Source organism: Calonectris borealis, chromosome 3, assembly GCF_964195595.1.
Source record: "Calonectris borealis chromosome 3, bCalBor7.hap1.2, whole genome shotgun sequence".
In the NCBI taxonomy this organism is placed as follows: Eukaryota; Metazoa; Chordata; class Aves; order Procellariiformes; family Procellariidae; genus Calonectris; species Calonectris borealis.
Window position 1 is genome coordinate 102,592,627 of NC_134314.1, and position 16,270 is coordinate 102,608,896.

General features: G+C 45.3%; 1 protein-coding gene across 1 annotated transcript in view; it reads left to right on the forward strand.

Moving 5' to 3' along the window:
• The first annotated feature begins 1,282 nt into the window (after positions 1–1,282).
• Positions 1,283–16,270, forward strand: part of HHAT (hedgehog acyltransferase) — a 167,031-nt gene continuing 152,043 nt past the window's right edge. Inside the window, exons 1-7 of the mRNA XM_075146994.1 lie at positions 1,283–1,412; positions 1,822–1,958; positions 3,345–3,412; positions 5,123–5,236; positions 5,863–6,057; positions 7,360–7,572; positions 11,172–11,343. Coding sequence (XP_075003095.1) covers positions 1,865–1,958; positions 3,345–3,412; positions 5,123–5,236; positions 5,863–6,057; positions 7,360–7,572; positions 11,172–11,343 — 856 coding nt within the window. The 5' untranslated portion in view covers positions 1,283–1,412; positions 1,822–1,864. The remainder of the gene's footprint in view (positions 1,413–1,821; positions 1,959–3,344; positions 3,413–5,122; positions 5,237–5,862; positions 6,058–7,359; positions 7,573–11,171; positions 11,344–16,270) is intronic.

The following is a 16,270-nucleotide window of genomic DNA, read 5'->3' on the forward strand; positions in this document are numbered from 1 at the left end:
ACTGATGAGACTTACTTCACCTGGAGTATCAGACACAAGCCTGGCTTTCAAAGATCAGGAAACAGGAATTTGAATATGCGAAGAAGGCCTCAAGGTGATCAGGGGAACTAAAATACTATTTTATAAGAGGAACTTAAAGATCCAGCAAGACAACATCCAAAAGGATATGAAACGCTTCCCCCATTAAAAAATGACATCACTGATGTCAACAACAGAGAGGGATAAAAGTCACATGGTGCAAGATCATAAATTGCCCAAAGCTTTTGGGCTGGAAAGTCAATGTGTTTTTAACACTAAGAGCAGTGAGGTTCATTAACTGTGTCTGAAGTGCCAGGAGGAGGGAACCCTTGCTAAAAGGCAGGCTGATCCACAAGGTGGTTGTCAGCACCAGCACTTCCAGCCCCACGTCCCTGCTTTGGTGGTGCTCTTCAGACCTGCTGACTTCTCAAGTTGTGTCGTGATGACTGTAAAACCAGTGTCCCCGCACTAGCGTTCCTTGCACTCCAGCAGGGGGAAAAGGTCTGTGAGAGGCAGTTACGGACACGCTTGTGGTCTGAATACAACCCTTCATTTTTACTTCAGCACTAATTTATACAACATCTCTTGGAACAACTTTTCAGAGCCCGGTATGTTGAAGACAACGTCTGTGTTTTTACTCTTCCTTGCAGCACTTGACTGTCTCCCAGTGCCATCCCCCTGGCTTGTCCCAGCTCCTGTAAAACAGTGAAGCTGGCACTCTCTTCCCAGGACGCCGTTATACAAGCCATACTCTCTTATGATCCCTCAGCTGTGAGGATGCCCGCATCCGCAGGCAGGTCGTGATAAATGCTATGACCAGAACGATAACTTCTTACCCAGGTGGCTCATCTGTTTGATAGAGGCCAACTGACAGGTTCTCGGCAGATCTAAGCAGACCTGCGTTGCATGTTTCATGCCCAACGACAACGGTGTTTCTCAGTAAACGAGTTCCGCTGCAGCTCTCCAGCCACGCGTCGGCCGGGCCGCAGCCGGCGAGGAGGCGGGAGCGGGGCCAGCCCAAGCCCCCTCTCCACGGGGACAGCTGGCGGGGCCGGGCCCAGCCGCAGCCCCGGAGCGGGCGGTGCGGTGCGGGCGGCGCAGGCCGCGGGGTTCGCTCCACCGCGGCGGGAGGGCTGCGGCGCCGCCCGGCGGCCGGGAGAGGGCGCGCAGCGGCGGGGAGCTCCGCCCCGCTCCCGCCCTCCCTCCGCGGGCGGGGGGTGGCCGCAGCTCAGAAGCGGGCGGGCGGGGCCGGGCGTTCGGTGGAGTAGAGGGGGCTTCTTGGCACAGAGCAGCCCCTCGCCGGGGCCCCGCCTGCCCGCTGCGGGGCTGAAGCCTCGGCTCGGCCCGCCTGGGGCTGCGGCTGCTCCCGCTCCCGGCGACGGAGCCCTCCTCAGGTAAGGCGGGTGGTGGGGTCTCTCCTCCACTCCCCTCAGTCCCGGGTCAGCGAGAGCAGCCGGGGTCCGGCCCTGCCCCTAATCCTGCCCCGAGGGCCCCGCCGGGCCCGGGCCGTGCCGAGCCCTCGGCCCCGGGGCCTCCGCAGCCGTCGCGGCCGGGCAGGGCTCGCCTGCCCTCCGGGCAGCTGCCGGCGGAGCCCGGCCGCCTCCTTGCCCCGAGCCCGCCCTGCCGCAGGGCCCCGGCAGCGCGGGGGCCTGAAGTGCCTTTGGTGGCCGCTGCCCGGCCCGCCGGGGTCCCGCACCGAGGGCCCGGCGTGCGGCAGCTGCGGTGCCCGGTGCGGGGTGTCCCGCTGCTCGGTGCCGGTCCGTCTTCCGCGGGGAAACCTCTCCCGTCCTTTCTTTCCCGCAGGGAGGCGGCCGGCGGGGTCTGCGGGGGAGCAGCTCCCAGGCCGATGCTGCTGCCGGCCTGGGAAATGCGTCTCTACGGGCTCCTCGCCGTGGGCTCTCACCTCTATGCTTTCTACGAAGCGCACCAAGTGTCTCGAAGTAAGTCTGCGACGCGGGTGTGCTCGCTCCTGCAGCGCTTCCCGCCCGTGGCTGGTGAGGCTGCTCGGCTTGAGTTGTCCTCTCTGGGTTGGTTTCTACTTTGCTCCTCTGCAAGGTGCGCCTGTGCTCTTCCTGGCTGCAAATCAGCCCTGTGCGAGGAAGCAATAGCCAGGTGCCAGCTGGGTAGAGAGCTTTGTCCAAAGGCTTTTTTGCCTTGAGTGCTGGGAAGGCCCTTGGCAATGGTGTCCTGGCACTCAGCTGTCAGGGAAGAGGTAAGGGAGACCTCTGAAGTTTAGCTACTCAGGTGAGGGAAGTTTAGGAAAGTCAAGTCTGAATTGGGGTTCTCCCTGGCTAGTCACCTACAGCCCCTTGGAGGTGGGTTGTTCAGAAGCAGCCGTGCCTCTGATGGGGGTGCTTGCTGGGGACTGAACCTGGGGAGGCCCCAGGGCAGATGGGTGCTGCCCTGCCCGGAGCTCTGGGGCTCCGGTGCTGGGTTGTGGGCTCAGAGCAATAGCTGTGTTGCCTGTACAGCTTTGGGGTCAGTTTGTTTCCAAACACCCGCCTGTACCTTGTGTAACCTCTTGGTAGCTGCTGTGGTGGCTTGGCTTTAGTTTAGTGGGGCTGTGTAGAGTGTATGGGGTGGGGTTTTAAACAATTTAAATACAATTTGTAGATGAAAAGAAGCTGTTTTCTAGCACAATGGTATTTTAAGGTAATGAAGGTGGTATTATCTAATAGAAGTATAGCTAGTTAGAGAGGCTCGTTAGGGAAATGTATTGCATCTTGTTAGGCTTTAATCAGCAAGGTGTTCTACATTAATGACTCTAGCTGGCTCTCAAAAGTGCTAAAGGGAAGAACAGGAGTGCCACAAAGACACTTCCAGGGCAGTGAGGAAAGTGCTGAGTAAATGGGTACAGTGCTGTGCACATACGTGTACAGCATGTCTTCTGCAGAGATGACAAAAGGCTGCATGGGAACGGGCTCTGGAGGTGGCTTCTCTGGGTAGCTTTGCCCTGCTGTGACTGTACTGTCAGGTCTGTGTGTCCCTTCTGCTCCAGTGGGAGAAACCACGAACCCTGAAAGAAAGGAAATGAGGATTAGCGCAGGCCCTGTGTGATAAAAGTTTGGTCGCTATCTGCTACTGCCCCTGTTGCAAGGGGGAATCAAAGCATAGGTTCTGGGCAATTCAGTGGCTTTGCCTTTGCTGCGGGGCAGAGCCGTGGCCTGGTGAGCGGTGACATGGTGACATGCCCTTCCCTGGCTCCGAGTATCCCCATGGGCGGAGGCAATGTGGGAACGTGCTGCTCTTTAGCAGCAGAGGCCGCGTCCCCGACTCTCCCTGCTCTGGCTGCTGTGTCCTTAGCAAAGGTTTGTTCTTTTCTGCAGAGTATGAAGCTGTGATGGACAGAAGGTTTGGGCTGGAACCAGGGACTCTCTTTCAAGGCCTCAGAAAGGTAGGATGGGTGACCGGTACCAGCATGTTTTATTTTGTGGCAATAACACTAACATCATGTCTCCATGCCCTTTGCTCACCCGAGCTTCTGATTTAGCTTCGGAGGTTTGTACTAACTTTGCAGATTTGGGTATTTATAGTTAATTTTAGTCTTATTGTTTCTAATGAGGAAGAGGGACTTGCCAGGTGTGTCTAGATCTAAGAATCGTAACCAAAGTTTTGTTTCTCGTCTTGATCCCTGGCCTAAGCGTTTCTCCTTTGTTACATCACTTAACAGCTTTCTGTTTTACTGTTTGGCTTAAAAGCTATGATCACCCTTGACATTTCCTGCAGCCTTTTTTCCTGTCACTGGATGGTTTGGATAATGCTTAACATCAGTGAACACGCGTTTCCCTCTTGGTTGGCTTGTAGTCCAGCAGAGAGGAGAACAGATTTTTGAGGCATAAGGGCTTAAAGTAACATGGTTGGTCTTAAAAAAAACTAATAAGAAAACTAGCACATCTCTACCCAAACAAAAAAAAACAACCAAGCCTCCCACCGCTTGCTTTTGACCTCACATCCTTTTGAAGAAGTGCAACTAATGCATGCAATAATGCCACTAATATTGAAGATGATTTACACAAGACCAGGAATGCACATCTGTGGAACTATTTTGGTGTTTAGGCCCGCTCTCACTGCTGGTAAGGGACCCTTGACGTGTGCTTTTGAAAAAGCCATAAACCAGTTGTGGAGATGAACTTTTATTGGGGCTCTGTATGGGACATGGGGCTACCAGCTGATCCCTCTTACCTGATTTAGATAAAAACCCTATGTCACAGGAATCTCTAGCTCATCTGACTTCATCTGTTCCTACCTAGGCTTTGTTGAAACAGGAAGTGAAATTTCTCTTCCAGCAAGGTGCCTTTTCACCCAAGCTCTCAGTTTTCCAAGGCAGAGCAGAGTTGCTCTCTGAATCTCTCAGGAGAGGTGAGGGGCATGTGCAGGGAAGGCAGTGCTGTGCTTCTATGTTGCCTTTCTTAAAAGCTCTTTCTTAAAAGGCTGACAGAAGTTGAAAAAAGAAAAATTCCTGGCTAAAATTTGCATGAGTTAAGGATAGTCCAAAACTGTTTTGTTTTTTTCCTTCTAAAGGAAAAAAAATCCTAAAATTAAAAGGATCAGGGCAAGCAGAGGTGTGAATTTGTTGGATTTGAAAAGACAGTCAGGAACAGTAGTAGCAGACTAATTTGTTGTTTCCCAAGAAGCTTCCCGATGGGGAACCAAAGCAAGGCACTAGGAAGCCCTGACAAGTGGGACCCTTGTTCCAGGCTGCATCTCTGTGTAGTCACCAGCCTGTTCCCCATGTCCCGGGGAGGAGGTGTGTGCACGTACGGGTGCCTCCTTGCCTGCTTTGTGGTTAGAAAACTCCCATGGTGTTCTTGGGGAAAGGCAATGATCGCTGCTCAGTTAAGTTCAGTGCTAGTGTGGGGCCTAGGAGTCATGACACCATCTATAACTTTTTCTGAATTTCACACCATTGGAAGTCAAAATGGAGTTGTTGGAGCTCACTGCTGTAAGTGGTTGGACTGCGTTGCTGAAACAAGACATTCCCCAGATGTTGAGTTCTGTGGTGGTGGGTAACAGAGCTAGTGTGTCATGGTGACGTTTCCTTGTCCTGTAAGAACATGCTTTTATGGCCAGATACATATATTGACCAGTTCCCTTGATGCCCCAGGACCCCATGGACTTTGAGTGGAGCTACTGGATTGAATGGGGAAGGGAACGTATACTGTGGCTTCTGGCTGGTCACCTGCTGGTATCACAAGTGTCCAGGCTCTTGGTGGAGAAGGTATGTATACATTTTCTTCACAGCAGGGAGTTTCTGTGGGTTTCAGTTTACTCTGGGCGTAGGAAACTTGGCATTGAGGCTACTGAGTGTGGGAAATCCCATTCTGTGGGGTGAATTGTGTGAGTGTGTCTTGTAACCATGCACAGGTGGGAGCGAGTAGGTAGGTTGCCTTATGTCTGTGTTTGGAGACTTCAACCTCCAACTCTTGAAAGCCTGTGCTTTGTTGTGAACCGTTAGCCAGTGTCATTTGACCTGTACACAAAAGAAGGGTGTAGTTATTCCCTTCCAAGACTGAAGCGATGACTGCTTGGGTTTTGGCATGATTGCACGGGAAATGACTGGCATGTGGTGTCACACCTCTAGTTTGGGGAAGGAAAGGAGGAAGTTATGTTCTCCCCCAGATCAGGGAGGCTCTGGATTTCACACACGCTGCTACAGAAACCCCTTCCCTTCCATCTTTATGGATACAGTTGGGTTTCCCTGTATATTTCGTTTGTGTTCTTAACCTTGTTGACTGTGTTTGTTTCTACTATAGACCCTGTATAGGACAATACAGATATTGAGTGCTTTTTTTTTGCTTTAGAAATAATCAAACTAAAATTTGTTAATTTTTCTTTTTCTAACAGTATAAACCATGGTGCTTGATGGTTTATGGAATGGCTGCCTGCTGGTTGTTACTGGGAATCAAGGGCTTTGCTGTCATTTTGTTACATGCAACTATTTCGTTTGCTGTGGCTCAGTTTCAGCTGTCGCTCTTGACATGGTTGTGCTCTCTTATCCTGCTATCCACTTTACGCATACCAGCTGTGGAAGAAGCCAAGGTAATGTGAGAAGGACTAATTAAGCATCAAATTAATTACGGTGGCATTTGTCATTATGGCAGCTATCATTTTGACAGTACTGTCCTTTCAGTTGATGTAAGCAGAGGTTGCCTTGAAAAACCTTGGGCAGTAGAGCTTCAGTGACTCATGCTGGAGCTTCTCCAGTTAGAAAAGTCATAATTCTCAATCATGCTGGCCGGTGCATTGAGATGAAAGTATGTGCCTTAATGTATAAGTGGTGTTCAGTAGAGCTGGAGTATGATAATACTTTACTAGTGCTCTAGTAAACACATTTCTTGTTCTTTGGAGCTGCAATCATACCAATTTAAGGTATGGTGCTGGTTTTTGCGTTCACATCCAGGAGTTGCTTAGTCAAGCCTTACCGTACCTTTTTGGTGACTGCAGGCTTCTGCATGGAAAGGGGGACTGTTTCTCCAACACTTTGATTCGTACCAAACGAGTTGCTTGCTCACAACTGGTTGGTGCAAGCTCAGTTTTGCTCTTTCTCTAATGGCTGTTGCTGAGCAGTACAGATTTTAGAGAAACTGCTGCTCAGTTGTGAGGAAATGTCCTTGTTGCACTTACTTGGACTAAGGGGAAAAACTGGGCATGTTTTACAGGGATTGTTGTCCTGATGTTCAGGGGAAGGGCAGAGGGGAGATGAGCGGGTAGGGTCTCTTCATGTGGTGTAGACAGATTTGTGTCTCACTGAGAGGAGGAAAGGGCCCATTGCAATACAAATGTAATCAGCCTGTTTGCTGATGTTTCCAAGTTTTTTGTGATGATGTTGTTGTTGGAAATGGGTGTGACAGGGAGTGTCAAGAACTTGATAAAGGCTCAGTAGCATCTTTCCAGCCTCAGACTTTCTCAGGACTGACTGATTTTCTTCAGATCTGAACTGGAGCTTTGGCTTCAGCCCTAGCAGTTCCTCAGTTATCAGTAGGGTTGCCATCTGGTTTGGATATTGTATTACTAGACCAAACCTGAGGGAGATAATGGCATTCCTGTAAGAAAAGCTGTCATAGTTCTTCACAATGTAATATGTTTCTGAAATCAAGCTGTTGTCTCTTTGTGCTGCTTGCAGTAGCTCTGGAGGCCCTTTCTCCGTCAACAGTCAGTGCTTGTTGCTCATGCATTAAGTAGTGCTGTTCACTTCAGATGCTCATTCCAGCTGCTGTTTGCTTTAGTTGCTTCCTGCTGCTGGTGACCCTGAAAGTTAGGATCTGGGTGGACATCACTGTCCCACCATATAGAAAACACAAGTATTGCACCATTGTGATCTGGCTTTGTTTTGTCTTGCAGAGAAAGTGGTACGACACTGAAAATGAGTATTATCTGCTGCTCTTCACTGTGTCTGTCCGCTGCCTCTTCTGCACTAGCTTCAGCCTGGAGTACTGCTGGCATGGACCTGCCCAGAAGTCATCCCACTCATTCCTGTGGATGCTGGCATACGTGTTTTACTATCCCACATTCCACAACGGGCCCCTTATGAACTTTGATGAATTCAGTAAGCAGGTAACAGTGTTTTTAAGGTCATGCAGCTACAGATTTTCAGTGCATCTGTGCCTCAGGTGAATTAAGTGAAGAGCTATTGAAGTGGATGGTGATCTCTTTTCATCTGCCAAATCTAGACACAGAACCTGTACTTCGAGGAATAAATTAAAGTATGATAGGTTGATTTTTTTTTCCTTCATCTTGAGAGATTTTAATACCAATCATAAGAAAATGTTGGGTAGACGATTTCATCCAGTTTTCCTTGAGATGGTGTGTTTCCTTGAGATGGTTTTAATGGTGTGTTTCATAAGATAGTTTACAGGGAAGCCTTAGTTTCTATTTATTTTCTAGTTACATACTTGACAAAAATTGATCCTGATGAGACTTGCAAACAGAAGGTGTTCCTAATGTTAGTCTGTATCTATTGTCCTTTTCTCTGTAAGTGTTGAAGTATGCTGCATGCAAAAGGGAAGGCTGTAGGTAGAAACCAGTCTTGGGTATTCATGCTTGTATACCAGCCATGGCATAATACTGAACTCTCATAAGGCTGGTAACTAACATTGAGAATATATTTAGTCAAAATAAGTCTTTATATCTAGTGCTTGGATGGAGAGAGGTTGATTAGACTTCAGTGTTAGAGAAGGTGGAAAGAAAGCCAAATAGTTTTTGAAGGCTGGATGATTAATCTTCTCTATCAGACTCTGATCTCTATTTCCTTCTGAAATAAATATTTTTTCCTTCAATGAGATACTTTGGGGAAAAAAAAAACCCTTTCATTCATGTGTGTTTTGACTTCAGTAAAAGCATCTATAACTGATTCTATAATATTTTTCTGCCTTACTAGTGATTTGAAGGATTTAAATTTTTACTTAGTCCTTGGAGATTAAGAATTGTTTCGGTGTCTAAAGGTATCTTCCACATAATTTTGAAAATACCAAATAATGTTATTAGAATGTGAAGGCTGGACAATTTTGAGCAAAGTATTGGGAATTTTCATGATGTCCTGGATATCAACTTTAAGACAAACCTTCCTCCCCAAGTTCTTCTACTTTACAGGATGGTTTTTTTGTCTGACATCAGATTCATCCCTTCAACCAGGGAGCCAATGATGTTATGTTTGGAGAGTGTTCATAATTTTAGCATGTAGCTGCTGGATGGGATTTTTGTTTTCCTTTCCTCCCAACAGGTGGAATAAAGTAACATTTTCAGCAGCAGCTGGCTATTAACTCTGAAACATATTTCAGAGTCACGGAAAGCTGCTGCTTTGTATTGGGAATTCCTGAAGATCCCAGTTTCCCCTCATGTTGATGTGAAAACAGCTGGTGATTTTCTTGGAACACTTTTCTTTAGACTTTAGCAAGCTGAGCAGCTCCTTGAATGGGAAAGACTTACCTATCTTACTGCATGTTTTTTCTAATGCCTTGCAGGCTGCTTTTCAAGCCTGCTTCTACATGACAGGGGAAAACCCCAGATATCCATGCTTATTGCTTTCCTTATTTTCTTACACATTTGAATAAGAAATGAAATCGCCACCCATGATGTCTATAGCTAACATCATTGGAATAAAGTGGATGAGTGGACATTTCAAACCATAAAACTGCTCTTGCAGTTCATGTGTAGAAGCCTAGGCATTGCTTGCTCCTGTTTATATCTGGAAGTTTTCTGTTGAAGCCACAGCAAATAGACAGGGCTTTATGAAAGTGAAAACAGATTCTGGTGGACCCCCGAGTGACAAGTCCTATGCTCATTTGTCTTCAGTAACTTTGGAAGATGCAAGGCTGAATGTTGTTATCCTGGGCTGGATGTTGTAGGAAAAGTCCGCATAGACTTGCATAGAAGCTGAGGTAACTTATTTTTTACTGTTTATTGTTTTGTAGCTTCTGAAATGTGTTAAATTTCACCTATATTCCTGTACCCTTAGCAGAGGGAGATGACTTTTTTTTTTCCTCCTCGGAATGCTTCAGAAGACGTGTAAGGCTCCAAGTTGAGAGTAACTTGAGGATAGCTGGTAGCAAAAATTGTGTGTGGGGTCTTGCATTGAAACTGAGCTCACCTGATACGGCTCGGTGAAGACCTGTGCAAAGACCACCTGTATTCTTGGTGTGAGGGGAGAAAGGAAGATTGAGAACAGGATGCCTGTATTTGCAGTAGGTTCTCATTTGAACAGGCAGACCTGTTTGGTTAAAGCCATAATGAAGACGGAACAAACTGAACAACCTTAATGTGTTTCTTATTGGTGTTTGCTGAAGTGCATTGTCAGAGCTCTTACCTGAGCAGAGGATATTGCCTTGACAGATGAGGTTGGAGAAGGGTTTTGAAGTTAGCAGTGCCCAGCAGTTGGTTCAAAGTGCACAATACGAAGAGTGTGTTTATTGCTGCTATCAGAAAAGACCATCTGCAGAACCCCTTAACTGAAGCTGAGACTGAGTGAGACAAGGGCTCCTGCTGAGCATGTTGGAAAGCAGAAGTCCTGGAGATGGAGACGGAGAAACTGCTGTATGGCCCAAAGAGTGTAATACCAATGCTGGCAATTGGCATCCATTGCCTGGCAAAAATGAGACTGTGACACTTCATCGATGGTCTTGTTGAATTTCTGGGTTGAAGCAGGACATAGCAGTTCTAGCTATGGGTTTGAAGGCTTGTTGTGCCAATTGCTGCGATTAAATGGTAGTCTCCAAGCTTTCATCTAACAGGTACAAATGAACCTTCAAAATGATTGTGCTGCTTCATTTGTAAGTGAGCAGAGCTAACTGCGTGTTAGCTGTACTGTGTGCTTGCAATTATGAGGGGGTTTTGTCCATGCAAGTGGGTTGGTTGCTTATCTTGTATGTGCATTTTTGATGGACAGTTAGAGATTGAAGAAGGAAATGTTGCACACACACAATGATAGATGTACAAAACAACTAAATTTTTAGGCAATCCTATGTTTCTGTTATTTGATCATATTCTCTGTTACTGCAGAAAGAAAGTAGAATAATAGTATACCAATGTGTTTACTATAGTTAGCAGCATAAGTTTAGGGCATCTTGAAGCCTGTCAACTGCAAACCTTGTCTTTTCTGATATTTAATTTGCTCTTAACTGCCATTTGCTCAGTACATCACATAGGTCTTGCTGACCTTGGCAATGCTACAGGAGAAAAATTAAGAACTGTCCTCAAGTAATCAATCCCATGCAGCTGGTAGAAGTTGGAGGTATTTTAAGAGCAAGCAGCCATTGTTTCTGTGTTTGGTAGGGCTGCTGCTTGGAAAACCTCCTTCATAGCTGGAGTTTCTTTTACCTTTTTTGATCATCTCTAGAAGTTGATCAAGTTACAGGAATTAAAAAATGAGTGTGTCATGTCTGGATTCTGTTAAGGTTAACAGCACTTGGCCTTTTCTACAACAGTTTGGTGCAGTGTACTTTCATGTTTGGCCTCTTGCTGATTACTACTGCTTACTGAGATTGAGAATGGAGAAACCAGTCTCCCTCAAAAGAGTACGTCAGGATTTTCCAAATGGTGTAGTCAAATGGTCTCCTTAGTAATAGTAATGAATAGCAAATGAAACTTAAAATTCTCAGGATAAGTATTTGAGTAAAAACAGTTATGTGCCATATAATCTCTTTGGATTTCCTCTTTAGATGAGGAGAGAAGCAGCCTTCAGTTTGAAGACCAATCTTGGCATCTTAATCGTGGGCATAATTCGTATTTTTTTTTGGTGGTGCCTGGCTGAGCTGATGATTCACCTCATGTATATCCATGCTCTCTACAGCAGTGCTCCACCTTTGGAAGCTGCATCATACTGGGCCTTGGGTGAGTATAGAAACAATAGCAGAAATCTTCCTTCTGCCCCCACTTCAAGAACTCCAATCTACTTCTTTTATGTCCATCTGTAGATACTTACGAGTAGTACATTATGGCCAGAAAGGTGGTCAACAGACTCTTCATATAACATGTAGATCCTCTAGGAAGCTTACAGTTGAACTTACTGAACTGCTTCCTAAATTAAAAAATATTCTGTATTTTTTTCCAATCTAAAGTGTGTGTCTAAACTTTGGTCTAAAGTGTTTTTCCCCCCCATCATAGAAGTGGACACTTTAAAAAAAGAAAAAAAGAGTTTTAGTGTAGGGGTGGAGGAGGGGAGATGTTAAGAATTAGTGTTTCTAATCCTTTATTGATCTCCTGCTGTTTGATGTTTCTAGTTTGTATTCATGTTGAAAGGTAGAATGACAGTAATCATGAAAAAAGCAGAGGGAAGGAATTGCAAACAAGGTGGCCTGAAAGTAGCAGTTAGTGCCTCTTGGCTCTGTTTTCCTGCTTGCCTTCCCCCTCTTCAGCCCCCTCCCAGCTTCCTGTATTTCATTAAAATTCCTAACTGCGGGGGCCGGGGGCGGAAAATGAGCGCTGACGAATGTAGCATAAAACGGCAAGAGATTTGGGTGCTGGTGTGTAGGTAGATGTAGGCTAACCCATAAGCCACTGGCGTATGTGGTTGGTTTGATTTCCTCCCCCACTCTCCACTGTCCTGCTATGTGTATCAGCAGGTAGGAGGAATGAAAGCAGAGAAACCCCAGGCCTTAAAATTGGGTTCTGAAAAAGTCTTGGTGATTGCTGAATTGAAGGAGTTGCCTCTTACTGTACCAGCAAGTAACAGGACTAGATACACACGCTGGTATGGTCCTGTCAAGCATTCATTGGAGAACATGTATGATGAGCAGTGTGTGTTGGAGTACACTTGTGTATTGGACTCTGGTCAGTAGAGGGCAATATGTGCGCTCTGTCTCTGTATGTGTATATGTATGTGCATATATACACACTTAATATATATTTCAATATATAATTTTTACATATAAAAAAGAGGGAGAGCAGAAAACGAGAGGTTTGCCTCTATGGTTCTCCTCCTCCATGCCTCCCCTTCTCACTGTGTAGAAAGTGGATTCTGAGTTTTCATCTCCTGTACTAAATGTCAATTCATTGATGAATTAAATGTTAGCTCCTGGTGGTGTCTGTATGTCTGACAAAAAGCTGGCCACTGGGTAAGGCAGGCAAGCTACCTAAGAATTAGGGATGAAATATTCCAGCTTTGGTGTTACTGGTGGATTCTTCCCTCCCTTGAAGACTACCAATGTTGATTTTAAAAAATGAGGGGTTACTTTCCAGAAAATAGCTAAGTAGGCCATATATTTATTTGACAAAATCAAGTGTTATATCCTAAGAATTAAAATGCATTTTGAACAGATGATTAGAAAAGGCTAAAATGCCTCAAAGCAACAGGTGATGAAAGCCAGTGTTAAAGCAAGTTTGGACTGTAAAGCTGCCTGATTAAAATATGATCATTTGAATTGAAACAAGTCACTTGTGGAGACCCTGCTTTTGAGAGGTGTGTTCAAAGTGTAACCCTACTCTCATTGAGCTTTGTCTTTGTAGTAATGAAAGCAGGTGTTTAAAATATTATAGTACAAATGAGATTTTCAGGCAGAAGTTTGTCACTTACAATGTTTTCTCTGCAAAATGATTATACAGGTCTCCTTAGACTCAAACCAGTGACAGGCCACTGTTGTGACTTGCTGTAGGGAGCCACCGATATATGAGTAAGGGTACTGGTAATATCTTTCTATTGATCTTTACTGGATCCGTGTGGATCTTACCATGCTTCTACATCGCTTCTTGTACTGAGCCAAACACTCCCCTCCGTTATTTTGCATTCTGAGTTATTAAAACCAATTACATCCGATAACTGAGTCTTGAGACCAAGGAAGCAGCTTGTTGTTGACTCAGGAGGATTAACCACATGGTATATTAGCCTTTCTGCACTGCTGGGTTTTTTGTTCACTTTGTGTTTCCTATTTAACTACAGCAACTTCAAAGCAGCACGGAGCATCTGCTTACATCATGATGCCTGGCTGCCCTGATAGCCTGGTAAACTTAGGGGAAAGGCTGTGAGGCTGTTTTGCAATCAACTCTAATCAGGAAGATTATAACTGCTCCTCCATGTTTCTTCTGGGATATCTTTAAACCGTGGGCAATAAATGCCAGCAGTGCAGGTAAAGACAACAGTGCTATGAGACTTTGCTCTCAGCATCTTAAGGGCAATGGTGATGGTCAGTCTACACCTCAGAAGTGTGAAGCTATACTGTGTTCTGCATCACTTCGTGTGGTGTTCCTGTGAGGTGAGACAGCAAAGAAAACAAAACAAACCCTGACAGAGTTGCCATGCTTGTTTAAAAATAGCAGTGTACAACATTGGTATTTACATGCCATGTAAAGCAGAAATGCTAAAGTTACCTAAAGTAATGTTACTGAGTGTACACAGGTATAAACTCAAGAAAAAAATAGTACCTGAGAGAATGTGTTGCCCAGCAGTAAGAGAATTATTTTCCCTTGTGTGGAAGGAATTAGGCAAATGAGTTTCTAGAAGCAGCAATATATAAAATGGTGCATGTATGGTTTTGATGCCTGTGTATTTAACTGTAACAAAGGTGCAAGCTGCCTTCAATATTACTGTTTGCGTGCATTAGCTACTGTTAGTACATTTTGTGAATTGTATGATTGTTTTTTAAACTTGTGTCCTTTTGCAACTAAACCAAAGATCCTCTTAGGTCAAACGTTCAGGTGGTTTTTTTTCTACATGCCCTTTACAAGCCAGTACCTGCATTACTGTAGCAGTGCTCTTGGCCTATAGGTTATGTTACCTCATTCCTTCCAATTCATTTGCAAATGCTTAGTTCTGTGCATTTGCCTGCTCTTCTGAATGTGAGCATGTCAAAGTCAGCACAGAGTTTCTCCCCTTCTAGAGGAAGCCGCCTTCTGTCCCAGATAACCCAGCTGAGCTGTGTGTTTCTTGTGACATGTGTTACCGTACTGTCTTAAAGGCTGAGAGGGCATTGTAGCCTTGCTTCTCCCTTTGCTTGTTGAATATCCTCCTGTCTCTTTACTGGCTGTGTAATCTGGGTAGATGAAGTCTGTCTCTTGAATAAACAATGATGTGACACATGCTTTCCTGCATTGTTGTTGTACTATGGATGAACAAACTGCTGTGATTGAAATATCTCTGCAATCTCTTTAATTGCTGTTACATGCAGGTTACATTTGTAACTGGCAAGTTTCAAGGTCATCAACTGGGTGATAAGAGTGTTGGGAATTGCGAGTAGAAGACTAGACAGTCTATGTGTAGTTCATGTAAAGGTAGAACCTTCAATTCTTGCCTGGTCACACCTGTTTTGCTGGATTACTCCTCCCTACGTTTTGTAAAGGCAGCTTATGTGCCTGCTCTGTGGACCAATGAGCTCTGGAAGTACATAGTCAGCAACCTGCTCTGAGAGAGAGCAGGTTGCATCCTCCGTGCATCAATCCTTTAATGAGCAGGAAAGTAAGTGTCTTGTTGCACTATGACTCCTGGATTTTGGGGGGGTTCAAATGAAAAATGGTTGGAGGGTCCTCTGAAGAACAGCATCTGTCTTCTAAATAATATGAATAATAGTTTTAAGAACTTCTCTACTAAAAGAGAAAATGGACATTCATTATTTAAGCTCTTCAGCTAGACAGTACAAAATCTATTGTTTAATTCCATTTTTTCCATGTTGCATATTTTTAGCTGGATTTCTGTCCATGATGCGAGAAAAAGCTGGTTGCATGTACATCTTCCATGGACTAAATACAATAGGAAAATATTATGGATCTGTTTTCAGGCTATCCCCTCCCCTCCTTAATACTACAACCTTCATGTGCCACATAGATGTCAAAATTTCTTCTACCACATATTCCTCCTCACATTTAAATTGTTTCCTTTAGCATTCTACACATACTTCTTTAAACTTGCATGCTTATATCGCAACAAGCTGTGGCTGTGGTACTGGAGACCAAATGCCATGTGCATTAACAAAAAGCTGCATCATATGGGTCTGAAAAAAGTGTAAATTCATGCTGAGTACACAGTTGTATTCTGCTTCCTCAGTGGCCTGTGTTTGGTAGCAAGAATAACCTCCAAGAGCAAATGTCGGTCTCGGGTATGGAGGAAGAGGAGGTGGTGAGAGCTTTGGGTAGAGGTGCTTTTAGATATCCAAATATTAACTCTTTTGGGTAACTTCAGTTATAAATGATTTCCAGTCATTGCCTATAGCTCCAGCCCCCACAGAGACTTTATTCTTCTCTGTATAGGGCAGTGGGAATCTTACTCTCTGTCTGGATGTTGGGGAAGGCGTTCGGCTGTACCCTCTGGACAGTACAAGATAGGGAACACAGAATCCAGTGAAATCTTGCACTTGCTTCTTCAGTGACTCTTGTGCTGGCCTGTGTATTCCTTCAATGCAGTGGGCTCCAGTGGCACCCCACTCTCCCAGCAGAAGATGTTACTGCTCTCCAAGACCCACCAGGCATGATGAGCACCTGACAGCGCAGTATTAAGGGTTGCTCATGGGTTGGGCTTTGCTGCTCGCCTCTGAATGGCTCATTGCTCAGCTTAATCCTGACACCACTGTCCTCGCAGCAAACCTTGGCTTCAAATCCTTCTCAGCAATCCTGATCATCTGTGGTAGGAATTCTATGAAAAGCCAGGTGATAGCAAGCAATATGGTTTTCCAGTGGACAAATAATAGGGCCCGCATCAGGAATAGAATGAAGAATACGATGGGACTCTATCCATAGTCACTGGTTTTTTCACTGTGTGTACCCATTTGCCATATATGTATGGCCCTTCAGTTTGTGGGAGGGATGTTAATGTCTGAACACAGAATTAATTTAA